The following is a 27,356-nucleotide window of genomic DNA, read 5'->3' as shown; positions in this document are numbered from 1 at the left end:
TAGTACTGTTTACTTTTTAAAATTTGACTTGAGCCTAAACACTCTTCCTCCACCCTCTAAAGAGCATCAATGTTCTGTTGAAAGATATCTCTTGGGAATCAAGAGGCAGATTTGGGGAGGAGTGGTGTGGTGGTATAATTGTCTTTTTAATTTGATATCAGAGAAAAAGCATCTTCCTTCCACCTGCTGTCATACCAACAGTGTCAATCATCTCCCAACAACAAGGTTGATAGTGTTCCATTCACAGTAACCCAGGGGCAGAAGGGTCCAACCAATGTACCCACACCCTGACAGTATGTTACCAGGCCCTTTACTATGTGGTCTGTCATCTTCATGTAGTGGTGAGCTGGTTACAATTAGCAGCCTTGTATAGTGGTGAAGGTATTTTCTCGTTTAATGATAACGCTGGTAGACTTCAGTGTGTGGCGTAATGGTGGGAGAGTAGATATACAACCTGCAGGCTACATTTACAGTGCACCTGGTTGGTTACAGACTAATGACTGGTGAGCAGGGCCAAGCTCTCTACAGTCCAGATTCCAGTCAGTCACCACCAGCTGGGAGTCTGTCTTTCCACAGTCAAATTATAAACATGTTAAATGAGCCTACTACCTGGACCGCTGACTGAGCCTCCCTCTCCAGCTGTCTGCTGCATAGATCTCTCTCTCTCTCTCTCTCTCGCTCTTTCTCTCTCACTCACTCTCTCTCTCTCACGCTTTCTCTCTCTCTCCCTCACTCTTTCTCTCTCATCACTAGCAGGCAGTGTGGATGATTGCCCTTTGCCAAGAGTGTTAACCTCAGAGAATTAAATGAAATGAGCAGTAAGTAGGCATTGCAGTTGAGAAGGCCCAACAGGGTGCCAGCTATACAGATCATGTGAGACATGGCTGGTGAAAGCACCGGTGCATGTTGGGAAACGGCTGCACAGATGGGCTCAGACAGGAGGCAGCAAAATGCATCAGGTTATTCAGGCAAGTCAAACCTACAGCTTCTTCTTGTTATGTAAGGACAGTCTCATGGTTGAAACATGCACCTTCGTATGGTATTTTCTGTGTTTCTGTGTATCCATTAATCCCACACAAGTCTTCAATGGTAGTAAGTAATCTAACAGTAGTCTGTGGTTGTGATGACAGACAATGTTTTGTTATTCTATTGCTCCTTTATTTGTGTCTTGTTGCCTGAGACAGCAGTGAAGCAGAACTGACAGACATGTGGACTGGAAACAAGGCCCTCAGTTTGCGGTGTGAGTGTGTATGTGTGTGGATTCCCGGTCTCCCGGAACAGGATTGGGCTTGCTCAAATATGTCAGCTTGGTTAAAATTGTTCACTTGTTGTCGACATGGGACACCACATGAAGAGGAAGGTGTCACAGAGTTTCTCTAGTCAAAACCAACAGCAATTAAATTACATTGAACCCTTAGAAACGGATTTAGGATCAGTTTTCCTCTCTGGTCCTGACCTTTCCATTGTAAGCTTCACAATAGCACTGGTCCTGATCCAGCAGCTCAGGGGTATTTCTCTAAGCAGGAACACTGGCCAACTAAATTTTCCCAAATATTCTGAAAAAGCTCCAGTAGTGTTAGTACTAGCCTAAAGCACTCTGACACAGTCTGATTATATGCACATACACTATTTCATTTAGAAACCTCCATGTGATGTCTTCATTACTTTTGCTATGATCAGGGGCACAACTTTGGTTTTAGAAGTTGGGGGGACATTATTATTACTTTTTTTAATCCAGTCGGATGAACACTCCAAACAGCCTATCCGACTGCTCGGAGGCGTCCACATGGTCCATAAGCAGACCGTTGCCTTGATAAAACAAAAATGGAATTTTGGGACTGTGCCTCCCCCTACAAGGGCTGTTGTCCTCAGTAAAGGCACTGTGATATCAGTGTCAGTACTGTACAATTCTGAGCTGGGAAAGAAAAGAGGGATGCAAATTATTCTCTAACTGTCCAGCAGAGGGAGTCAAAACATTGAGATAGGAAGTTCACACTTGGATCCCATGTTCCACTCTTCAGGTGATTGTTGGATGTAATCCAGCCCCCAGAGTCCTCTTCCCTAAACATGATGGTCATCCTCTCTGGTGATCTGCATGAGGTGATTGGTTGATGCCCGTTGCAGGACTGCACAGAAGCTCCGCCTGTCGGTGACCTGAGCCCTTGGACTAGGGAGATGGAGGCTGGCCTGTGTGGCAGGTGGTGAGTATCCTAGGGAAGCAGAGGGACTTTGGGCCTCACAGACTCCTGGAGCCCTTGGTTCTCAAGCCTGGGTCTCCTCTAATTGGCCCTAGCTCTGTGTGGTCGTCAGTAGGCTTTACAGCAGTCCCAGCCCTGGCCTCAGCCACCCCACCACTAAGCCTCAGTCTGCGCGCTCGCAGCTCTGACACCCTCCAGCCACCACGGTCTGATGTGGCGTTTTGAGGGGGAGAGGGCATCAGAGTGGATTCAGAGGATAGGGAGATACAGGCCACCTCAAGGGATTTGGCTTTTATCTGAAACACATCTGTAAATGAAACATAGTTTACTAGAGAACATTTGATGTTGCATTGTGGTAGTGTGATTTCAAGTTATTCTGTGTTACAATTCCTTGGATTTATATTTAGGTTTCTTGGTTTTTTATTTTATATACTGAATAGGTTTGACATGTTTGATGGCCTTGTAAACCAGAGGTGAGAGAGACTCACCTGAAGAGGGGGACTGGAAAGGTAAGTCTGGCGAGCCAGTGTTTGCCCAGTGACTCGACCCATCTCTTTTTCCACCCACCTCCTCGCCACTGAAAATGCTGAGACTTCCTTCATCATCCTTCTCTTCATCACTGTGGAGGATGGTCAGTATCTGAGGCCATCCCTCGACATGGCTAATAGACATCTGGAACACAGTCATAGAAAAGAGTGAAAAGTCAGTTCAGAGTGGCTGGCTGACTGACACAGGACTAAGTGGTCAGTACATGTTATGCTGTTCCCTCGTCGCTGCGCTGGTGTCTGTCCTGCTCCGAAAGGTCATATGTGTGCTCCAAAACATGGGGGTGGGGCGCTCGGAGTGGACACAGGTGAGGGGGCCGCAGTCTGCATACAAAGGTAAGGAGAGAGAGGCAGGGAGACATTATGAAGTTAAAGACAGAGCTTTACACAGAGGTGGGGGTGGCACCTGCATAGGGAGAGAGAGAGAGATGGATGAGGTTGGAGATAGGAGGGTAAGGGGAATAGAGAGAGGGAATCAGAGGGAGGGATAGAGGGACAGGAATGGTGAGAGGGATGAAGATATAGAATATGGATGGAGGCAGAGGAAGAAATACAGTGAAGAACAGAGAGAGAAAGTGACAGAGTGTGTAGAGATGACAGATCGTCGGACGTTGGCAGGGAGCTCCATCTGTCATGTCACCTGGGCCACAGCTGCATCGCTCCATCACCCTCCCCTCCTCTCTCAGATAATTATCTCCTTCTGTTCATCCTGACATCACATTAGAGAGACGGGGGGGGGGCAACGTCACCCAGCCATAATGGTCTGTCACAACACATAACTATTCCACCTTCACTCTGGGCCACCTTCCATTGGCACTGGAAAACTGTCAAATCTCTGCTGTGGTGGTCAATGTGCCAGAGATGAGTAAGAACTCAGTATCTACAGTTTCTCCCCACTGATGGGTCAACATACCCTCATCTTCTGTCGCCTGGCTCTGAGGGCCTGGACAGGGTTCCCACAGAACAAGATCTTCCCTGCACCTGGAGAGAAACAAAAAACAATGAATTACTGTGGAGGATAGCTAATCAGGGATGGGATTGTCACAACATGGGAAATTATGAAACTGGATAAAGGCATAGTATGCCTGATTTCTAGGGTCAGAAAATCAATGATCGCTGATTTAAAACGACATGATGATGAATCTTCAGACACTGTTACAACATGTCCTCGTGGTGGCAGTGTTGACTAATTATACATTTGGATGCTACGTTTGGAAAATAAAGTCAAATACATTAGAAACTGTTGAATAACACACAAGAAGGATACAAAACAATAAGCCTGGTTCACTATATGGGCCATATTCAGTTACTAAAAGTGGGGCCTTGTATGTGGAGATGGTAGGGCTTTCAGTGCTAAGGACACCAATACAGTATTCCACCGTGCGTCAGAACGCTAGCGTCTGGGTCCACAGAGGCTGGACCTGCATCAGCAGAACCGGATCTGGACCCGGAAGGAGAGAAGGCTCTGGATCCAGCCCCTGATAAGGGTCACGACCTAGAAAGGGGTCTGGAGTCAACTGCTGAGAGGGGCCTGGCACTGACCGGTCGACTGGAGGGATGGGAACTGAAGAGGCTGTTAGCTAGGCGCTGGCCAGAGCTGGGTCTGGAGTAGGCACTCACACTGGCTGCTCTCTCCTCTATGGCCAGACAGGGAAGAGGGAACATATAGAAGAGTACAATACAGAGTAGTATTAATGGCCTTATGGAAGCAAAAAGACACACACACACACACACACACCCTGTGCCATCGCTACGCAGCTGCCGTCTTTGATGGACTCTCTGAGCAGGGCCCAGTCTTCCCCCATGGAGTTGGTGCAGCCAGGCCCTGCCTTCTCCTCTGCACACATGTAGTCTAGGTAATGCAGCTGTGGGACCAGCTCCCTTACCGCCAACCGGTAGCAGTTCCCCTTTTCCTCCTCGAACTAGGGAAAGGAGAAGGCAGGATGAAGAAACACGAGAGGGTACCTTGAAGGAAGAGATCCCGCACATAAAAAAAGAAACGCTAACAGATCCACTCCAACTACTTTCAGTTGCAGAAGACCAGCTCAGTCAAAGGGTACTACATGGAGGGTGGGGAAAATCTAGTCCTGGAGGGCTGCAGTATGTGCAGGCTTTTATTCCAGCCCAGCACTTACACCTCATTCAACTAATTGAGGTCCATATAAGCAGATGACAGGTTGAATTAGGCTAGGTGTGTTAAAACAGGGCTTGAATAAATGCATCCAGTGCAGCCCTGGAGAAGCAGAGTTGCCTACCTCTGAACTACACAGTCGATTCAGTATGTTAGGTGATACAAATATGATAGGTGACTTCATAAAGGGTCCAATGTTGTGCTTTGGTTGTGATTTTAATGGTCGATTAAGGCCAAGGAATGTCCAACCTTTCAAAGTTATCCTTTCAACGCCAAACACACCACTTAACACCAGAATAACATACTGTAAAAGAACATAGCCCTGTTAGAAGAGCTTTAAGCCACAATGAGTGTAACTTCTGTTCAAAGGAGGAGACAAAGAAAATGGTTCTGAGTGCTAATAATGGCAATAATCTGCACTTTGTACAGTGTTCTGGTCCTTTATCAGCACTGGGAGACAGCACTGCGGAGAGCGAGGAGGGAGAGAGACCAGTAAAAGCACTATGCTGCTGCTAAGAGATTAAATTAGAGCGGAGTACTCTCACCCTTCACCAACCAACAGAGAGAGAGGGGAGAGAGAGGGAAAGAGACAAGAGAGAGGCGAGACCGAGGGGGAGGAGAGAGAAGAAAGAGAGAGAGCTGCACTTTCTGTGCTCCACCAAGGGTATAGAGTCTAGAAAAGTAGAAAAAAAAGCAAACCCAAGGACCCCTCTCTCAGAGCTTGGACCAAGCCTAATGCATATTCAGGACAGCGTTCCCTCCCTCACTGCCCCAGTTTCCTAATTCCTGCTGCTGGTTGGGTGGGTCAAAAATAAACACATTCACTCATCCATTCATACCACTTCAACACTGCATTACGTCGTTATAGCGAAACCTTAATATACCACTTTAATATGGGCTCATTCCCATATCAACACCTGTGCTAAAGAGAGTATATTTTCCACCCTGCCTAGTTGAGCAACGTTTATACTAACTATCACCACAGCTTGTACCATCCCTACTTACACAAGCAAAGCCTGTTTTGCTCTGAACACCAATTCCCTGTCCCCTGCTCTCCAGTCCCACCCTGTTCTGCCTGATGCGGACATTATCATCTGGGCCCATATGGGGGACATTGTGGAGAGTATGACTCACAGCCTGAGCCCAGCATGCAAAGCCATGGTAGCACAGTCATTCTGGATAATTTCATTACCAGACTCAAACACTCACAACCCCCATGCCTGGACGCACACACACACACACACACACACACACACACACACACACACACACACACACACACACACGCATCTTGGAGTATCTAAAATCCAGATTCAGTAATATATACAATAATACACATGATTGTGGTTGTGGTGAGGGTTAGGAGTGTTGGAGTGTGCGCAAATACCTGTGTGGCATTAGGGTGGGGGTGCATACAGACAGGGTTTCCCTCTAGGGTGAGCGTGCAGAGTTGGGAGCGCCGGCCCAGGTACTGCACCTGCACCAGGTCATTCACATCATTCCCTTCCAGGTCCAACAGCTGTAGATTCTCCAGCATGCTCAACTGACTCAGGTCCGACACTCTGTTGTAGGCCACATACAGCTCCTAGCGTAGGGAGAGGACATACCAACACAGGCTCAGGTTTAGTGGAACTCAACATTTACATAGTCAAATACATAAAACGTCAACCTTTGTTGAACTGTGAGGTTTTCACAGGTAAATGAGGTGGATAGAAGCCAGGTGGAGTAACAGGTCTTGTGGACTGTAGTTCATGATGGTACACTGCAAAGGTTTTCCACTACAAACTCTACCTTGAGAGAGGAGGAGGGGACACCATCCAGGTCTGCCAGGCTGCAGTGAGATATCCACAGCACCTGAAGGTGAGACAGCGTGGTTCCCAGGTCCCTACACAGCCATGATCCAGAGGCAAGGGTGGAATTGTCACAACAGAACATCAGGAGGGAAAAAGGCTACCGGCAGGGCTTTGTTCATTGGTACTAGTAGCACTGGTGTACCCAACTTTTAAAACGAGCACCAGGGTAATAGATTGATTTAAAGGTATTTAGATAGCCTATATGAATCATGTTTTGAAGCTCATCCCCTGGAGCCCCTGTGATGATACTGATGGTTTGTCGAGATTGATGGTTTGTTGACAACTGTAGCATTTTAGCTAAGCCTAACCCAGCTACGAACAGAAGTGACATTACGTAGCTGGTTAGGAGAATGAAGTTAAGGTTAGGAAAAGGTTTTGGGTTAGGCTTAGCTAAAATGCTAGTTGTCCACAACTGTTATCCCCAACGTGACAACTAGATGGAGCTGTACTGGTAGCCACAACCCTACTAACCAACAGCGCAGTTCAAGAAATAGAATTAAGAAAATATTTCCAAAATGAAATAAAGTAAAGATAACAAGTAACACAGTAGAATACAGGGGGCCTGGTACCGAGTAAATGTGTGGGGGTACAGGTTAGTCAAGGAACCTGTGTGCACACATTTGTTTACATCCCAAGCATTTCTCCTTTGCCAAGAAAAACCATCCACCTGACAAGTGTGGCATATCAAGAAGCTGATTAAACAGTATGATCATTACACAAGTGCACCTTTGTAATGGGGACAATAAAAGGCCACTCTAAAATGTGCAGTTTTGTCACACAACACAATGCCAGATTTCTCAAGTTGTGATGGAGCGTGCAATTGGCATGCTGACTGCAGGAATGTCCACCAGAGCTGTTGCCAGAGAATTTTATGTTAATTTCTCTACCATAAGCCATCTTCAACATCGTTTTAGGGAATTTGGCAGTACGTCCAACCGACCTTACAACCGCAGACCATGTGTATGGTGTCTTTTGGGGCGAACGATTTGCTGATGTCAACGGTGTGAACAGAGTGCCCCATGGTGGTGGTGGGGTTATGGTATGGGCAGGCATAAGCTACGGACAACAAACACAATTGCATCTTATCGATGCCAATTTGAACTCAGAAATACCGTGACGACATCCTGAGGCGCATTGTCGTGCCATTTATCCGCCGCCAGCACCTCATGTTTCAGCATGATAATACAAGGATCTGTACACAATTCATGGAGGCTGAAAATGGCCTGCATACTCACCAGAAATGTCACCCATTGAGCATGTTTGGGATGCTCTGGATCGACATGTATGACGGCATGTTCCAGTTCCCACCAATATCCAGAAACTTCACACAGCCTCACACAGCCATTGAAGAGGAGTGGAACAACATTCCACAGGCCACAATCAACAGCCTGATCAACTCTATGCGAAGGAGATGTGTTAAGCTGCATGAGGCAAATGTTGGTCACACCAGATATTGACTGGATTTCTGATCCACGCGCCTACCTTTTTTTTAAAGGTATCTGTGGCCAATAGATGCATATCTATATTCCCATTCATGTGAAATCCATAAATTAGGGCCTAATGAATTTATTTGAATTTACTGATTTCCTTATATGAACTGTAACTCAGTAAAACCTTTGAAATTGTTGCATATTGCGTTCATATTTTTGTTCAGTATAGTTCAATTTATCATGATTATAAAGCCAACAAAATGTTAATAAAAAAAGGAAATTATTGACTATTGATTAATATTATTTTCATACTGTACCTACATTTTAAAGGTTGGATTTGCACTAACCAATGTTATATGTCGACACTTAAAACCCCCTAAGGTCGATGTCCACTCACCCACAGGAATATAATTAGCATAATAAAAATATCCCCATAAAAATGCATCAGTTTAAGCTAGAGATATGTTGTTGTTTTTTGCATTGGATGCGTCTCAATCCACGGCATCTACCTACAGTGCATTTGGAAAGTATTCAGACCCCTTCCCTTGCTACACATTTTGTTATGTTACAAGAATTGCCAAGAGTGTGCAAAGCTGTCATCAAGGCAAAGGGTGGCTACTTTGAAGAATCGCAAATATAAAATATATTTTGATTTGTTTAACACTTTTTTGGTTACTACATGATTCCATGTGTTATTTCTTAGTTTTGATGTGTTCACTATTATTCTACAATGTAGAAAATAGTAAAAAATAGTAAAAATAAAAAAATAAAAAACCTGGAATGAGTAGGTGTGTCCAAACTTCTGACTGGTCCTGTATATAATTATTTTTGATACTTCAAGGGGTCTTAAAATTCTAAATCAAATTATCTTGCTATTCTAAATAGCTTAGTAGAACCCCCTCCCCAGCTTCGACGGGGCTTAGACTGTTTAGTGCCAAAAATAAGTGGCTAAATACATGTAAAAAAATATATACAGTGCCTTGCGAAAGTATTCGGCCCCCTTGAACTTTGCGACCTTTTGCCACATTTCAGGCTTCAAACATAAAGATATAAAACTGTATTTTTTTGTGAAGAATCAACAACAAGTGGGACACAATCATGAAGTGGAACGACATTTATTGGATATTTCAAACTTTTTTAACAAATCAAAAACTGAAAAATTGGGCGTGCAAAATTATTCAGCCCCCTTAAGTTAATACTTTGTAGCGCCACCTTTTGCTGCGATTACAGCTGTAAGTCGCTTGGGGTATGTCTCTATCAGTTTTGCACATCGAGAGACTGAATTTTTTTCCCATTCCTCCTTGCAAAACAGCTCGAGCTCAGTGAGGTTGGATGGAGAGCATTTGTGAACAGCAGTTTTCAGTTCTTTCCACAGATTCTCGATTGGATTCAGGTCTGGACTTTGACTTGGCCATTCTAACACCTGGATATGTTTATTTTTGAACCATTCCATTGTAGATTTTGCTTTATGTTTTGGATCATTGTCTTGTTGGAAGACAGATCTCCGTCCCAGTCTCAGGTCTTTTGCAGACTCCATCATGTTTTCTTCCAGAATGGTCCTGTATTTGGCTCCATCCATCTTCCCATCAATTTTAACCATCTTCCCTGTCCCTGCTGAAGAAAAGCAGGCCCAAACCATGATGCTGCCACCACCATGTTTGACAGTGGGGATGGTGTGTTCAGCTGTGTTGCTTTTACGCCAAACATAACGTTTTGCATTGTTGCCAAAAAGTTCAATTTTGGTTTCATCTGACCAGAGCACCTTCTTCCACATGCTTGGTGTGTCTCCCAGGTGGCTTGTGGCAAACTTTAAACAACACTTTTTATGGATATCTTTAAGAAATGGCTTTCTTCTTGCCACTCTTCCATAAAGGCCAGATTTGTGCAATATAAGACTGATTGTTGTCCTATGGACAGAGTCTCCCACCTCAGCTGTAGATCTCTGCAGTTCATCCAGAGTGATCATGGGCCTCTTGGCTGCATCTCTGATCAGTCTTCTCCTTGTATGAGCTGAAAGTTTAGAGGGACGGCCAGGTCTTGGTAGATTTGCAGTGGTCTGATACTCCTTCCATTTCAATATTATCGCTTGCACAGTGCTCCTTGGGATGTTTAAAGCTTGGGAAATCTTTTTGTATCCAAATCCGGCTTTAAACTTCTTCACAACAGTATCTCGGACCTGCCTGGTGTGTTCCTTGTTCTTCATGATGCTCTCTGCGCTTTTAACGGACCTCTGAGACTATCACAGTGCAGGTGCATTTATACTGAGACTTGATTACACACAGGTGGATTGTATTTATCATCATTAGTCATTTAGGTCAACATTGGATCATTCAGAGATCCTCACTGAACTTCTGGAGAGAGTTTGCTGCACTGAAAGTAAAGGGGCTGAATAATTTTGCACGCCCAATTTTTCTGTTTTTGATTTGTTAAAAAAGTTTGAAATATCCAATAAATGTCGTTCCACTTCATGATTGTGTCCCACTTGTTGTTGATTCTTCACAAAAAAATACAGTTTTATATCTTTATGTTTGAAGCCTGAAATGTGGCAAAAGGTCGCAAAGTTCAAGGGGGCCGAATACTTTCGCAAGGCACTGTATGTATATATTTCCTGATCTTTCTTATATCTCTCAGATATAGGACAGACACTTCATAACAAACATCCTTTTGTTGTTCCATGTAGTGAATCTGTTATTCAATGCACTTGTATGGGCTAACAGCAGTAAGGTCCAAACATTGTTTTCAACAAATATTTTTTAAATACATTTTTTGATACTTCAAGGGGTCTTACAATTCAAAATCAAATAGCTAAATGATTCTTGGTATGACCATCTGAAAATAATTTGTTCAACTACTAGACAAAAAGGAAATGTTCATTTGAGAATACAACACGGAAAAAGACACAGAGACAGAAGCCCTTCCCCTCTTTATTGCAGGATTGTGATATGCGATTAATCAACATTGACACTAGTTCATTTGAATAAAATAGTTTAACAATTAAAACAAGTTAAAACACTTCCCTTGAAAGAATCAACCCTTCATCACTATAAAATGTATACATAAGATAACTCGTATGTTAAGATTAGACATCTTAGTGAAAACAACAATAGATCATTGAGGAGTAGAATATTATTACTAAAGCATAATTTCAGGTGAACAAAAGAAAAAACACCATACCAGCGATAGCACAACCTTGCTCCACTGATCCCTGTTCTACTGGGTGACCAAACTTCTGTTACAGCCCAGAAATAGCACACTTGATTGTCAACTCCTTGGGTTTGATAAGTTGAATCAGGTGTGTTATTGCTGGGCTGAAACAGAATCTTGGCACACCCAGCAGACCTCCAGCAGGGTTCGCCTGCCCCAATTGTAATAGGTTTATACATTGTGTGTGATGTTTAACTGTATATTTGTATACAACCTGTGCTAACATAAGTAGGCCTACACATATAACCCATGGCATATAGGTAGGCCTACCTATGTTATCAACATTTTGTATACAAAAATACAGCTGGTATACACAGTTGGTTTGTGAGAAGGTGTTAGTTCACAATTAGCCTTTGTTATGTAAATTAAACTGCAAAGTACCAGTGGCTTGGCTTTGGCCCCAAGTGAGAGCAGGTCCACCAGAGACATGGCCCAGTGGCACAAGGGTGCTGGCCTGCGTAGATGGAAACCGAAAAGTCTGAGCCTTATGGGTAAAACACTGGTGTAAATCATGTATGGAAATGCACCATTAGTTTTTTTGAACATTCATTGGGACCCCTCTCTTCAATTGCAAACACAGGCTTTCTTTATCTGAGGACAGAAAACATCACAAAGAAACAGGCTTAATTTATACTCAAATTAGACCGCACTGAATATTATGTCGCTATTATCTCTCTGTCCTCAAGGTTTTTCTCTCTCGGGTCTGGAACTGGAGAATGTTTTCATAATGTTCTCCCACAAAGTTACCTGCGCTATCCAGTAGCCTACACTCTCCTTTTTTCTGACAGTTGGAGCTGCAATTTCACCCTCTTCATTTCATGACTGCTTTCTACAAAAGCATTTGGAGACCGTTTTCATTTACAATAATTACATCAAGATCGCTAGCTAATAGAACGTTAGCTAGCTGATGACATTTAATTCACGTAGCTAAACAATGTGTAACATTAGCTAGCAGCTCAGTTGAGTTAGCCTACAAAGTGGCCTACTACTAGGACTGTAAAAAAAAAAAAAAAAAAAGTTTTTTAAACATTTACTTACTTTAATAGGTTCTCCCACTCACTTTGTTTATTTGGGTCCTTACTACAACGAAATAATGGGCAATCTTCAAGATTTTACCTGTGGTAGTAAAGCGCAGCCATGAGGACGAATAGAGTACCACTGCATGAGTCATAACACCCATAAAACCTAGCGGACAAACAGGGAAATAGTTCAGGTAGCTAGGATTACGGAAGGATGATTGCAGAAACTGAGGTTTTGTTTGAAACTGCTAGAGAGTCGAGTGCAGCTAATAGTACGGAGTGAGAATGAGTGGGTGACAGTGGCGAAGAAGAAGGGAAACGAGAAGTAAAGCTATGTTGGAAAATAGGGAACCAATAGACTTGTTTTTGGTCAGTGTCAGGGTTTTGGATCAATGCTACTTGAGAAATCCGTTTAACATATCCAGGAAAATCTGGAATGTGTTGGAAGAAAGTGTGGAGTCGGTGAGAGTCACAAGAAGTGGTCATATTTAGATTTGTTGTGTCTTCTGCTCCGCAGACACACGAGTGTTAAGACTCAAAAAAAGATATCGGAGTGGAATGTTTCCTGCGTGGGTTTTCGTAGCAGGGAGCCTATCAAGGGGGTTATTTCTGGGGTGACGCAAGAAATAAAGGTAGAGGATATTACTGAAGACATCGAAGGAGTGGTTGGTGCACGTTGATTGACCTGTACGATGGACGGAGAAAAGAAGTTCACTTCATCCATGCTACTGTTCTTTGATGAAGAGTCTCTCCCTTCTCATATAAAGTTAGGATTCATGAGATACCCTGTAAGAGCTTTTGTGCACAAGCCCCTTCAGTGTCATAAATCTAAAATATTTGGTCATGTGTCAAGTGTGTGCAGAAGGGAAGAGTATTGTATGCCATATGAAGGGGAATGCTACAACTGTGGAGGTGAACATGCGCTTGAATTCTTGGAGTGCCCTGTTAGGGTGGAGGAGAATGAGGTGGCAAGGGTAAGGAGTGTCCGGCATGTCTCTTATCTGGAGGCGGTGAGAAAATTAGAAGGAACGAGTAGCGGGGAAGAAGCAATTGTAGTAGAGCCACCAAGACCGGTGAAGGTTTCTCATTAACCAATGGACAGTGAAATGCTACATGGTAAAAAGGTGGACTTTGTATTATTTATTGTAATGGTCATAAACTGTACAGCACAAGCGGATAAAAAGTATACGAAAATTGGAATCATTTTGAAAGCTGCTGAACATTTTTGGGAACTTCGTGATTTCACAGCCGAGGCGGTGCAAGAAATCCTGTCGGTGAATGTAGCCCCATCACAGCCTCCCTCCCTTGCACACTCCTCTCTCACCAGCCTCTGTTATGAGTACCCCTGGACCTTAGCACACTCCTTACAGTCTCCCGACAGGCCTCCAGGACCCAGTCAGCATACTGCATTCTCCACAACCCCGCTGGACTTTCTATCCCTACTCTCTGCACACTTACCCAGCCCCTGCATCCAATCCCAGGTCCATGGGAAACCCTTTGGAAGCCTTGTTTATCTATGACTTCTGGTCTGTCCCCAACTTCAGTATATTTTTAAAAGCTGGTCCCCTCAACCTTAGCCCCAACAGCACACTCCCTACTTTCTCTACACTCCCTACTTTCTCTCCTGACAGCAGGCGCAGTATTCAATTGTCCCTGACCACCACCCTCCCTAACAAACACTCTCTCCTCATCAGCCTCTGCAGCCCAGAGCAGGAAATGCTATCGAGGCTGTTCACGTCCGGCCGGCCCTTGGCTGTTCCTCACAGGGTGGGTCACACAGTTCTCTATCTCCCCTCTGCTCCTTTCCTCTCTTATATACCTTGATCCTGTATCACTCTACCTTCCCTCTCCTCTCTTATCCCTCGCTCCCTCTACAGAACATCCAGGCCATATAACACAGATATTTCTCTCCTCTGCTCCTCTCGCATCCTCTGCTTCCTGTATAACACTTACACAGATGCACAATGGCTTCATCTTCATCCTCCAACGACAGGCTTTTTCCAGCAGCACCTTGTCAGCCTTGCCTGGTTGCCAAATCTGTGTGCTTTGTGCTGTTATACATGCGAATGACAGAGGTTCTGGCTAAAGCAAAAATTGATATGGCAAACAGGCCACAGTCTGTCTGTCTGTCTGCTGTGCGATTTACAGGCCGGGTGCATCCTCTTTCTCCACAGACAAAGGCCCTCAGTCAGATTTGCTGTTCCCCCTCGCCCTAGTGTTACAGCTCCCTACGGCCTGCCTTAGTGGAAATAAAGCCACTGCACCTGTACTGTGTATGTTCCTATCCCATAGCCTACCAGCAGGACCCAGTGGTCTCGGTCTTCAAAGCCTAGCTCTTAACCACATTGCGGGCCTCCAGAGCCTTCTGCTTCTGGGCCTTTCCTGATGCAGACAGCCAGGCCAGGGTGAAGCGTCACAGAGATCCCCATGGGACAACACTAGCTCTGGTTCCAATTACAGCTCTCTTTGTGGGAGGATGGGAAACCCACACACAGTGGGTCTCCTGCTTCATAGGAATGGAGCATCTAGGGCTACCTGCCTTTATACTGTTAGCTGCTGCTAGTAGTAGTGTTTGTAATACTCAGAGCAGAAAATGCTTTATTTTATTTAACAGACAATTCCAACACATAACTACAATAGACAGAGAGACAGAGACAGAGCACTATAGAGTGGGACTTTCCGCTTACCCCACTGACGTTATCATACTGTTGTTAATTTTCAGCTGCACCAGCTTGGGCAAGTAGGCACCTGCAAGATGATAAGATAAAGAGAGAGAGACGTTCCTCACACGTCACAGAGGGCCGATGACTTGATTCGATTGGGTCTTAAACAACTGGCTGGCTCCCTCCCAGCCACGCCTTAACAGACCTATAATCTCCATTCATTAACGGAGAGAGAGACAGAGTCTGCTGCTAGTGATTCACCCCTGCGCAGACAAACTTCCGTCATGTCTGCACAAGTTGAGCAATTGAGCTTTTCTTAAGGACATAGGTGAGCATGATGGTGCGGTTCTTTCTGTCCTTATCTGTCAAAGCAGTGAGAAGAGCAGGAGGGAGTTGTGCTCAGTGAGAGAGCTATGTATGGTACAGTACAAACCTAAGTGTGAATTTGGCATGTTCTGTTTTGTGCATGGGGTTGGAACCTAAATTATTGCCATCGTTTCATTCTGAACAGAACCATTATTTTTTCGTTTCTACTGTTCCGACCAGCAAAATAAAGTTCTGAACCAGTTCGAACCCCCAAAAAAGTAATGGTTCCTTTATAAACTTCTGAAATCAACATTTTTTTTGCTCGACATTAAATTACATAGCTAATCGGATAGAGCAGCTTGCTATGGAGCGGGAAAGCGAGGGTGGAGGTGGAGGAGGAGGAGGAGGCTTGACTTGAAGCGCTGGAAATTCTTGCTGTTATGCATTATCTGAATTAGGCTCACAGAATTATACCTATGGAGGAGCAGCTTCTATGAAGGAACTTTGAATGACTTTGAACTTCAGTGAGTTGGCTTAATGTTAGACCAGAGAAGCTAGCTAGATAGCTAGCTAACAAGCTTGTGTGTGCAGAGCGGCACCAGAATTAAAATAAAAACACGTCTTAGCGTCTTTTTGTAGTTAATAAATACAATATCAAATGTGATAACTACAGTATTCTTAAAAAGTTAATCCATTCTTCTCTAATTAAATCTCTCTCCCTAATTTCTGAATCACGGTTGTAACGTCAGTAGGCTACAGTAGCCTATGTTTCGGAGGGGACGGGAAGGTAGCCTACACACACACACACGCAAAGATTTTCAGCTGGCAGGCAGACACTGGAATACGTTTCTGAGTGACAGTGAGGGCTTTGCATAGGGCTTATGTTGCAATTTTTAGTGGGATAGGAAAAAATTCCCGGAACATAAAATATCGTTAGTAACCGATTCCCATTAACCGATTCCCATTATTTTAAAATAATGTTTCTGTTCCGGAATAGATCACTTTCGTTCCCGGTTCTGATTCTGTTCCTTTAAAAACATATTTTTTCCTCAAATTTTCTGTGCAGTTCCCTGAACCGGTTCCAACCCCTGGGTGTATGCATCACACAGCCACGGTATGTTTTTTTGTCTGGCTTTTATCTGTCTAACAGTAAACCATGTCTGTGTAGATTGTGATTGTCTTAATTTATCTATACTATGAGTCAATACACATAATATGAACACATCATGTGTGAGTCTGTCAACACTGTACATTTCACACATACAGTTGGTATTGCATAATGCCCACTTCATGTTTGATTAAAACAAGGATTCACATACAGTACTGTTCACATACACGTCATATACAGTAGAATATACAGTACACAGTCCCCTATAATTGCAAATACTGCAAAAATAAAAAAATTGTTGTTTTGGCTATGTACTCCAGCACTGAAATCGTGGTTGCATCCACATTAATATAGAAGTGTTTAGAAACATATTCTATTCTTATTTACAATAAAAGTGACTCCAAAATGACACAATACATTTTTTACCATTAATTTATATTGGGAACAAAATAATCTGAACCACATCCAAAACAAACAGCAAATGCATCCAACAAAATATGTCACTGTCCCAATACTTTTGGAGCTCACTGTATGTTACAAGTAACTGCCAAAATAAAGGAAATGGCAACATAAAGTGTCTTAACAGGGTGTTGGGCCACTACAAGCCAGAAGAGATTCAATGTACCTTGGCATAGATTCTACAGGTGTCTGGAACTCTATTGGAGGGATGCGACACCATTCTTCCATGAGAAATTCCATCATTTGGTGTTTTGTTGATGGTGGCGGAAAAACACTGTCTCAGGCACCACTCCAGAAACTCCCATAAGTGTTCAATTGGGTTGAGATCTGGTGACTGAAAAGGACATGGCATATTGTTTACATCGTTTTCATGCTCATCAAACCATTCAAAACCACTCGAGCCCTGTGGATGGGTGCATTGTCATCATATGGGGGGCAAAGCCATGGTAGCCAACATAATGGCCTGCCCAGCATTTTCATACATAACCCTAGCATGATAGATATTTATTGCTTAATTAACTCCGGAACCACACCTTCTTCTTTGGGATTGGGTTGGCGGATCGAATCCAACTTAAAGGTACATACACCGCCCCCTACTGTACTAAAATGTGAACCCAGTCACGACCTACCAACATTAAATTATCTTCATTATTCCTGTTCCTAAAAGGAAAAACTTGCACCACCAACTAACCCTATACCTATATACCACTATTTCATATAAATAAAAATCAGCACCCCATTAACTCATACACCCAGGTACCTCTCTGCAGATGCCACCTACACTATTCCACTACTTTGATGGCCTGGGAGGACGGGCCACCACCCCTCAACACACCCTGTAACTCTTCTGAAGTCAAATCTCGTATACCCTTCTCTGCAGCTGCCACCACAACATCTATTTGCTGTGAGTTACATTCCATTTCTGGGGTACAGTTGATAACCATTGCTACAGTATGAACACTAAGAAGCCAACCTTACTGAAGCATAACTCACTCGTTACCCTATCCCTCCGTGCTGGCACAAATCTACTACTCACTGGGATCCTCTCAGGATCCCTCACCCTTGACTCATCCCCCTCCACTTCCTTCACTGCCTCAGCATACGACACCCTCTGCACTACTCTGACTCTGGCCACTTCAACCTGCCTCTGTCGCCCAGGACACTTCAGATCCCCAGCAACAAGGGCACCCCTACAGTTGACACATACAACTTTATCCACCGAAATTACACAATACTCTGTCCCATGCACTACTGCACACATCCCACATCTTAGAATCTCCCTTCTACACACTGCTGAAACATGACCATTGCACCAGAAACAAAGTGGTAGCGCCTGCTCCCTCTGATCAGAAAAAACACAAAAACATACAGTATCACAAGTCCGCTACAGGTTACTTCACTGATTCAACTGCCCACAACTCCTTTCTCACCCACCCTGAAACCACAAATGGATCTGCCAATAGGCAGGGGCTCACTTTCTCCCAAAATGTCACTCCTATTGGCCCAGATTCCTCCTTATCATGTCTGACGCCATTCTTCCTCAACACGCTTCTTCCCACTACACCTGGCTCTTCTCCTTCTTCCTCGCTGTCCATTATCACATCTATCCGTTCACCATGCTCTTGCCGCGCCTTCATCCACTGCATTGCTTGCAGAGCACGCACTGATGACGTTTCTCCAAAACCGAACTTCTGTTCCTTAGCCTATTTTACAAGTCAGGCTAACTCTGACCTCTCTTAAAAAATAATAATAATTTAAATTTAAAAAATTATATGGTGGAATAGTGGAGAACAATTGGAGGTTTACTCAGTAGTAGTGCAGCTATTTGGACAGTGGTACAGCTATTTGGACATTCAATCATTATGGCACTATTTCATGGCAAGTTTACAAACATATATTATGATAAATAGTATTGAAACTTGTATCTCATTGTGGTAAATGGTGAAGTAAGTATAGCCATATATAATTATAATGGCTTGACCGATAATAAAAGACTATCAGTATTTACCTGGCTAAAAGAGAAGGAATATTATATCTATTGTTTACAGAAAATTCATTCAACAATTTTAGATGTAGTTGTATGGAAAATGGACTGGAGGGGCAGAATATACTTCTCCTATTGGCAAAGAAACTAAAAAAGCAGTGATGATATCAATAATTTTGACCCGAATGTGCAAATTGTCCAAACAGATCCTCAAGGTAGATGGATTATTTTAAATATGTTATTGTACCATAAAAATAAAAAACAGAAATATCACATTTACATAATTATTAAGACCCTTTAGTCAGGACTTTCTTGAAGCACCTTTCGCGGCGATTACAGCCTCGAGTCTTGTTGGGTATGATGCTTGGCACACCTGTATTTGGGGAGTTTCTCCCATTCTACTCTGCAAATCCTCTCAAGCTCTGTCAGGTTGGATGGGGAGCGTCACTGCAAAGCTATTTTCAGGTCTCTCCAGAGATGTTCAATCGGGTTCAAGTCCGGGCTCTGGCTGGGCCACTCAAAGACATTCAGAGACTTGTCCCGAAGCCACTCATGCATTGTCTTGGCTGTGTGCTTAGGGTTGTTGTCCGGTTGGAATGTGAACATTCGCCAAATTCTGAGGTCCTGACCACTCTGGAGCAGGTTTTATATATAGCCAAATATATAGCCACAGATCTTTATTATAAAGGGATTGATGAGAGAAAAAAAACGATTGAATCAATTTTAGAATAAGGCTGTAACGTAACAAAATGTGGAAAACTTCAAGGGTTGTTAATACACAATTCCATGCGTACTTTCTTTTTTTGCTGAGTGTATTAGGTCCGGTCAGAGATGCTGAAGTGGTTTGTTCAGTCAAGTATCTCGATAGGAGGAATAGAAGTGGTCTGAATATGGTTTGGCTGCTGAATCAGATGTGTTGGTCCTCCCCAGTGCTGATACCTAAATCTCCTCCGTCTCTGTACTGTGTGTGTGTCAGAGTGTTGTACTTTCTGTTTCCCTCTCATTCAGCTGTAGTTAGTGTAGGTCATAAGGGAGACGCAACAATAAGCTACTGTATACCTGGGCTCTGAGGCCACTTCTCTACATGATAGACAAGCCCGCTGCGTAAGATTAATCATCCCTATAAAGCTGTCATACAGGCCTTTCTACTGACTCTGAAAAACAACAAAGAAAGATGACCAAGGTCCATGCTCATCTCCGTGAACGTGCCTTAGGCATGCTGCAAGGCGGCACGAGGACTGCAGATGTGGCCATGGCAATGAATTGCAACGCTACAGGGGGACAGGGAGGACAGCTGATCGTCTTCGCAGTGGCAGACCACGTGTAACAACAGCTGCACAGGATCGGTACATCCCAACATCACACCTGTGGGACAGGTACAGGATGGCAACAGCTGCCCGAGTTACACCAAGAACGCACAATCCCTCCATCAGTGCTCAGACTGTCCGCAATAGGCTGAGAGAGGCTGGACTGAAGGCTTGTAGGCCTGTTGTAAGGCAGGTCCTCACCGGCAACAACGTCGCCTATGGGCACAAACCCACCATCGCTGGACCATACAGGACTGGCAAAAAGTGCTCTTCACTGACGAGTAGCGGTTTTGTCCCACCAGGGGTGATGGTCGGATTCGCGTTTATCGTCGAAGGAATGAGCGTTACACCAAGGCCTGTACTCTGGAGCGGGAGCGGTTTGGAGGTGCAGGGTCCGTCATGGTCTGGGGCGCTGTGTCACAGCATCATCGGACTGAGTTTTTTGTCATTGCAGGCAATCTCAACGTTGTGCGTTACAGGGAAGAAATCCTCCTCCCTCATGCGGTACCCTTCCTGCAGACTCATCCTGACATGACCCTCCACATGACAATGCCACCAGACATACTGCTCGTTCTGTGCGTGATTTCCTGCAAGACAGGAATGTCAGTGTTCTGCCATGGCCAGCGAAGAGCCTGGATCTCAATCCCAATGAGCACCTCTGGGACCTGTTGGCTCGGAGGGTAAGGGCTAGAGCCATTCCCCCCAGAAATGTCCGGGAACTTGCAGGTGCCTTGGTGGAAGAGTGGGATAACATCTCACAGCAAGAACTGGCAAATCTGGTGCAGTCCATGAGGAGGAGATGCACTGCAGTACTTAATGCAGCTGGTGGCCACACCAGATACTGACTGTTACTTTTGACCCCTCCTTTGTTCAGGGACACATTATTCCATTTATATTAGTCACATGTCTGGAACTTGTTCAGTTTTTGTTTCAGTTGTTATGTTCATACAAATATTTACACATGTTATATATATATATAGTTATATATATATATATATATATATACACACACACATACACACAGTGGGGAGAACAAGTATTTGTTACACTGCCAATTTTGCAGGTTTTCCTACTTACAAAGCATGTAGAGGTCTGTAATTTTTTATCATAGGTACACTTCAACTGTGAGAGACAGAATCTAAAACAAAAATCCAGAAAATCACATTGTATGATTTTTAAGTAATTCATTTGCATTTTATTGCATGACATGAGTATTTGATACATCAGAAAAGCAGAACTTAATATTTGGTACAGAAACCTTTGTTTGCAATTACAGAGATCATACGTTTCCTGTAGTTCTTGACCAGGTTTGCACACACAGCAGCAGGGATTTTGGCCCACTCCTCCATACAGACCTTCTCCAGATCCTTCAGGTTTCGGGGCTGTTGCTGGGCAATATGGACTTTCAGCTCCCTCCAAAGATTTTCTATTGGGTTCAGGTCTGGAGACTGGCTAGGCCACTCCTGGACCTTGAGATGCTTCTTACGGAGCCACTCCTTAGTTGCCCTGGCTGTGTGTTTCGAGTCGTTGTCATGCTGGAAGACCCAGCCACGACCCATCTTCAATGCTCTTACTGAGGGAAGGAGGTTGTTGGCCAAGATCTCGCGATACATGGCCCCATCCATCCTCCCCTCAATACGGTGCAGTCGTCCTGTCCCCTTTGCAGAAAAGCATCCCCAAAGAATGTTTCCACCTCCATGCTTCACGGTTGGGATGGTGTTCTTGGGGTTGTACTCATCCTTCTTCTTCCTCCAAACACGGCGAGTGGAGTTTAGACCAAAAAGCTCTATTTTTGTCTCATCAGACCACATGACCTTCTCTCATTCCTCCTCTGGATCATCCAGATGGTCATTGGCAAACTTCAGATGGGCCTGGACATGCGCTGGCTTGAGCAGGGGGACATTGCGTGCGCTGCAGGATTTTAATCCATGACGGCGTAGTGTGTTACTAATGGTTTTCTTTGAGACTGTGGTCCCAGCCCTCTTCAGGTCATTGACCAGGTCCTGCCATGTAGTTCTGAGCTGATCCCTCACCTTCCTCATGATCATTGATGCCCCACGAGGTGAGATCTTGCATGGAGCCCCAGACCGTCATCTTGAACTTCTTCCATTTTCTAATAATTGCGCCAACAGTTGTTGCCTTCTCACCAAGCTGCCTGCCTATTGTCCTGAAGCCCATCCCAGCCTTGTGTAGGTCTACAATTGTATCCCTGATGTCCTTACACAGCTCTCTGGTCTTGGCCATTGTGGAGAGGTTGGAGTCTGTTTGATTGAGTGTGTGGACAGGTGTCTTTTATACAGGTAACGAGTTCAAGCAGGTGCAGATAATACAGGTAATGAGTGGAGAACAGGAGGGCTTCTTAAAGAAAAACTAACAGGTCTGTGAGAGCTGGCATTCTTACTGGTTGGTAGGTGATCAAATACTTATGTCATGCAATAAAATGCAAATGAATTACTTAAAAATCATACAATGTGATTTTCTGGATTTTTGTTTTAGATTCTGTCTCTCACAGTTGAAGTGTACCTATGATAAAAATGACAGACATCTACATGCTTTGTAAGTAGGACACACTGCCGATTTTGCAGGTTATCAAATACTTGTTCTCCCCACTGTATATACACACACACACACACACACACACACACACACACACACACACACACACTACCGTTCAAAAGTGTTGGGTCACTTAGAAATGTCCTTGTTTTTTAAAGAAAAGCACATTTTTTGTCCATTAAAATAACATCAAATTGATCAGAAATACTGTGTAGACATTGTTAATGTTGTAAATGACTATTTTAACTGGAAATGGCTGATTTTTAAGGGAATATCTACATAGGCGTACAGAGGCCCATTATCAGCAACCATCACTCCTGTGTTCCAATGGCACGTTGTGTTAGCTATTCCAAGTTTATCATTTTAAAAGGCTAATTGATCGTTAGAAGACCCTTTTGCAATTATGTTAGCACAGCTGAAAACTGTTGTTCGGATTAAAGGATCAATAAAACTGTCCTTCTTTAGACTAGTTGAGTATCTGGAGCATCAGCATTTGTGGGTTCGATTACAGGCTCAAAATGGCTAGAAACAAAGCACTTTCTTCTGAAACTCCTCAGTCTATTTTTGTTCTGAGAAATTAAGGCTATTCCATGCGAGAAATTGCCAAGAAACTGAAGATCTCGTACAACGCTGTGCACTACTCCCTTCACGGAACAGCACAAACTGGCTCTAACCAGAATAGAAAAAGGAGTGGGAGGCCCTGGTGCACAACTGAGCAAGAGGACAAGTACATTGGAGTGTCTAGTTTGAGAAACAGATGCCTCACAAGTCCTCAACTGGCTGCTTCATTAAAAAAGCACTTTATGGTAATTACTGTTGCTTTTGGCATCAAACAGGCAATGAAAACGTTCAAAATTTGACTCATGAAAAAGTAATAAAGAGATCCAAGTGACTGTGACTATTGTCTGTCTGTCTGTTACTGGAGGAGGCAGTCAGGTTCTAGGTTAAAGGTCCAATGCAGATGGTTATATCTCAATATCAAATAATAACTAAGTACCTTACCGTGATTGTTTTACATTTTCTCAAGCAAGAATTTTGCTAAGAGTGTCTGAGTGGGGAGGGAAAAACAGAAAACTAGCTTGTATAGGCAGAGAGGTTTGGAACTATTTCTTATTGTTCTATTAACTAATTTGCCGCATGGGGATGTGACCATGGAATGACCAAATACATATAAAAGAAAATCTCATTTTTGACTGCACACCACAGATGATTATAGATGGGAGTGTTTGCACTACATGCCTTTTGGCTTAGCATACTCACAAGGAAGCACAGACATCAGAGATAAATCCAAATCTCCCCAAAAGCTTAATGGCCAGATTTCACTAGTTGCACCCAGCTGTCTCCTCCTTTCCAGAGACCAATTTCACTGAAGAGGCTAATAGCGTTTCGCACCAGGCAACCACACCACAGCCTCATTTATAAACTAGCCCACCAAATAATTTCAACAGTGACACTGACGGAAAGGGCAATGAGTTTGCTTTATCATTTTGATAAAAAAATGTTTTTTAAAAACAGACACTGCAAGGAGAGATTACAAAAAAATGTTATCTTATTGATGTTAGCCTTAATGTTGATATCAGAGTATTAAATATGAAGACTTCTACGTACATAGACAGAGGGTGTGTGTCGTTTATGTTCTCTAATGCTGTGCTTAGGCCTACATCCTGAGCGTCCAGTGTGCCATTCATCAACCTCTGATGCTTGTGACACTTTTATGAATATCCCCCCCATATGTCCACTCAGCAATCAAGGTCATGGAGCATGTTAATGGTTTAAGAACATTAGCTAATTTGTGGAGTCACATGCTTGTCCTTTAAAAGCATACGAATATAGGAATGTATAGGTTTTGTGCAAACTACAATTATATAATTGTTTTAATGCCCTAAATGTAGTGAAGAAGCATGCTTCCATATCCCATAAAGGGCCACACATCCGTTCCCAATAAGAGCCTCACCAGCTTTTCTGTAGAGAGGTAAGAGCTCCACCAGCATGTCAGAGTCCTTGTAAGCAGCAGGGGTTGGGTTCATCTGACCAGACCCACTCAGCTAAGTCACCAGTACCATCTCTGTGCCTGGCCGCGCCAAAGGTACAGAGTCCTGGGAACAAATCATCACTCACGGACACCTGGAAGCAATTAAATAAAGGTGAATAATAATAATAATATGTTAGTGAAAGCGTCAACATATTTATGTGTGTGTGAGATGGCTGGTATGTGTAAATGAGTGTGATGTGGCTACTGTAACTGCACTTGAAACCATGTAAGAATATATCTAAGATACTAAAAACAAAGCATATAAAAGTTGACATTGCTAGCTAGCGCCACTTCTACATACTTGTTTCATAAATTCCTAAACAAGACATTCTATCTGAGGTATATTGTCAGAAGAAGTCGCTTATCTGGCTATTTGGTTAGTTAGCCTTGTTAGTCAGCTAGCTGATACCTCACACTTAGGGGTTGGCTCTGCTGGCTTGAGTATGAAAAGAAGCTGGCTAACATCTCAATATCATACAAATGTGTTGACGTGTTGATTGGCTGCAGATAACAAATTAATTTAAAAGTCTAAATGGAATCACAAATAACTTTTCATTTTGGTTATCCACCAATACCCAATGTCGTATTTTCTCTTACCTTAGATAGCTAGCTACATTCGTAAACGTGTGAAGTGCACATTCTTCAGAGAGCATTTGCAAAGACACGCACAAGTTTGCTTGACAACGGCAAATTACTTCCTGGATACGGTTATAAAAGGGGGCTTTGCCCCTTGGGATATGTAGTCTAAAGTGTTTTTTTTTTTATTGCATGATCGATAACAACACTACGATGATAAGCTACCACACATTCTAGTCTACATGTTCAGCCACATATGAATATTAAACATGTAATACTAAAGCTCCCAGGTTTACTTTATCTGACTGGGCTATGGTTCGAAAATGTGAAATGCATAAATCACGTTAAGATTGTCTACTACGGAATTTGTAGTTGTAATTCTGTATGCCCACACTGCCCCTTTATATTTTGCAGTTATACGGAAACCGCCCAATGTGCTAACTAACGATGGTCAAAACAGGCAACTGAACTGTTCTCGCCGGGGCGGTTCATACAGGGCTGGGCGTGGACTCTAACAGTCTCTCCTCTCCCTATTCGAAGCACATTGTTCGCCGTGAGCTAACCTCGCATACAACACTGAACGAATACTTTGATAAATTTCAATTAAAATTGCAGTGTCTGGAATAACATACATTTCTGTTGTCGAAACTATTGAGACATTCGTTGAGGAAACACCATCTGGACTTCAACGCTTGGAACGCTCAGAAGCTACTGAGTAATAATACATTGTTTCCAGTAGACCACCTCGCCCTCTTGATAATTAGGGTAGAGCTCTGCTTATTGTAAGTATTCCGTGCACATTTTTCACCTCTTACACAAATGTATGATTCTTGAAATGTGTCGCTCAACGTTGTTTGTGCATTGACCGGGGAACCCATACAGGGGACCAAAATGTGCTACAACTGTTCGAGCTCGTTCACACCGCCGAACACTGCGGCGCACCTTTACATTTTGTGTTTTTACGACATCATTCACGCCTGCATCAGGCTGTCTCGTTGGCAAGCACAACATTGGGAAGTGTAGCCTAACGTTTTACCAAACAAGCTGATGTTTCCGTGATCGTTGACTCAACATATTGCTATATAATTTGTTTACTACTATTTTCTCAAATATAGGCTATATTTAGTTCGTTGGCTAAATCCCGGCTCGCCGCCTAAACTTCACGGACAGGGGAGGATCATTTAATGCCGATATGTAAACTAAACCATGGAAGCACATTTTCATTGTCAAGAAATTAAAGTGTTAAACTGTTGCCATTTTTTTAAATGTTATGGCCAGTCAATGAGGGCTCCACAGCCGCCCTGCGTCTGTAGTTTGTAGACCACACGGACGCGGGTGACGCCCAGTCACAGTGAAAACCGAATTGGAGCACTGCGGAAGTTGCATTCCATTACTAGGCGTTTGATTAAGAACGCGATTCCATTCCGACGTGCTTGGTCATGGTCCAGGAATAACTGATTTCTAGGCTAGAGACAGTAGGTTATGCCGCGTTCAAGACAACTGGGAACTCGGGAAAAACACTAGCTCCGACTCGGAAAAACTATAGACATTATTGCAGCGTTCAAAACAACTGGGAACTCAGAAATCTTAGACTTCTGTGAGTGTATATAAGACAACTGTGAACTCTTTAAAAAAAAATATATATATATATATATATATATAACGATCTACGACTGAAAAATCATTTTATGCAGTCATCCATCTCGAAATTCCAAGTCGGAAACTATGGCATCTTTCTAGAGCTCCGACATTCTGGCTTGAAAATATCAGATCTCATGATTTAACCTTGTTTTTTTCAGAGTTCCCAATTGTCTTGAAAGCACCGTAAAACCAGTAGATAGGGATAACGCTGACATCATCCACGTATTCCTATGGAAATCTCCAGGCGGGCATGAATACGAAAGTATTTGAAGTGAGCCATATTGCTGAATGGCACCCAAAAATTGCTAAGGGTTATGGTGAAAGTGGCCGTAACTTGCAAAGGA

The 27,356-nt window shown here is 43.4% G+C and overlaps 2 protein-coding genes across 3 annotated transcripts in view; one reads left to right on the top strand and one right to left on the bottom strand.

The window, feature by feature from the left end:
• Positions 1-1,136: 1,136 nt before the first annotated feature.
• LOC110522188 (uncharacterized) lies at positions 1,137-25,810 on the bottom strand. Its single transcript, XM_021600372.3, has 8 exons — positions 25,393-25,810; positions 24,718-24,887; positions 6,666-6,759; positions 6,262-6,459; positions 4,482-4,665; positions 3,657-3,724; positions 2,687-2,870; positions 1,137-2,505 (listed from the first exon to the last, which is right to left on the bottom strand). The coding sequence occupies exons 4-8, from the start codon at positions 6,409-6,411 to the stop codon at positions 2,237-2,239; spliced, it is 855 nt and encodes a 284-aa protein (XP_021456047.1). The 5' UTR covers positions 6,412-6,459; positions 6,666-6,759; positions 24,718-24,887; positions 25,393-25,810; the 3' UTR covers positions 1,137-2,236.
• The window catches only part of LOC110522187 (GTPase HRas), a 38,984-nt gene continuing 37,369 nt past the window's right edge, over positions 25,742-27,356 (top strand). Inside the window, exon 1 of one of the 2 annotated variants that reach the window (XM_036976888.2) lies at positions 25,742-26,153. The gene's annotated coding sequence lies outside the window, so the exon portion shown is untranslated. The remainder of the gene's footprint in view (positions 26,154-27,356) is intronic. The other variant, XM_090230365.1, reaches the window with a different exon arrangement.

Source organism: Oncorhynchus mykiss, chromosome 1 (assembly GCF_057628025.1).
Source record: "Oncorhynchus mykiss isolate SJ-2025 chromosome 1, ASM5762802v1, whole genome shotgun sequence".
Lineage (NCBI taxonomy): Eukaryota > Metazoa > Chordata > Actinopteri > Salmoniformes > Salmonidae > Oncorhynchus > Oncorhynchus mykiss.
This window is presented reverse-complemented; position numbering and strand designations above follow the sequence as displayed.

What these genes read in the sequence shown, in the direction of transcription:
- LOC110522188 (XM_021600372.3), bottom strand. Translation starts at nt 6,411, where the DNA reads ATGCTGGAGAATCTACAGCTGTTGGACCTGGAAGGGAATGATGTGAAT. An exon ending in CTGCGTAGCGATGGCACAGG is followed by an intron (nt 3,725 to 4,481) that starts GTGTGTGTGTGT and finishes GTTTCTCTCCAG; the next exon opens with GTGCAGGGAAGATCTTGTTC. An exon ending in TTTCCAGTCCCCCTCTTCAG is followed by an intron (nt 2,506 to 2,686) that starts GTGAGTCTCTCT and finishes TTTCATTTACAG; the next exon opens with ATGTGTTTCAGATAAAAGCC.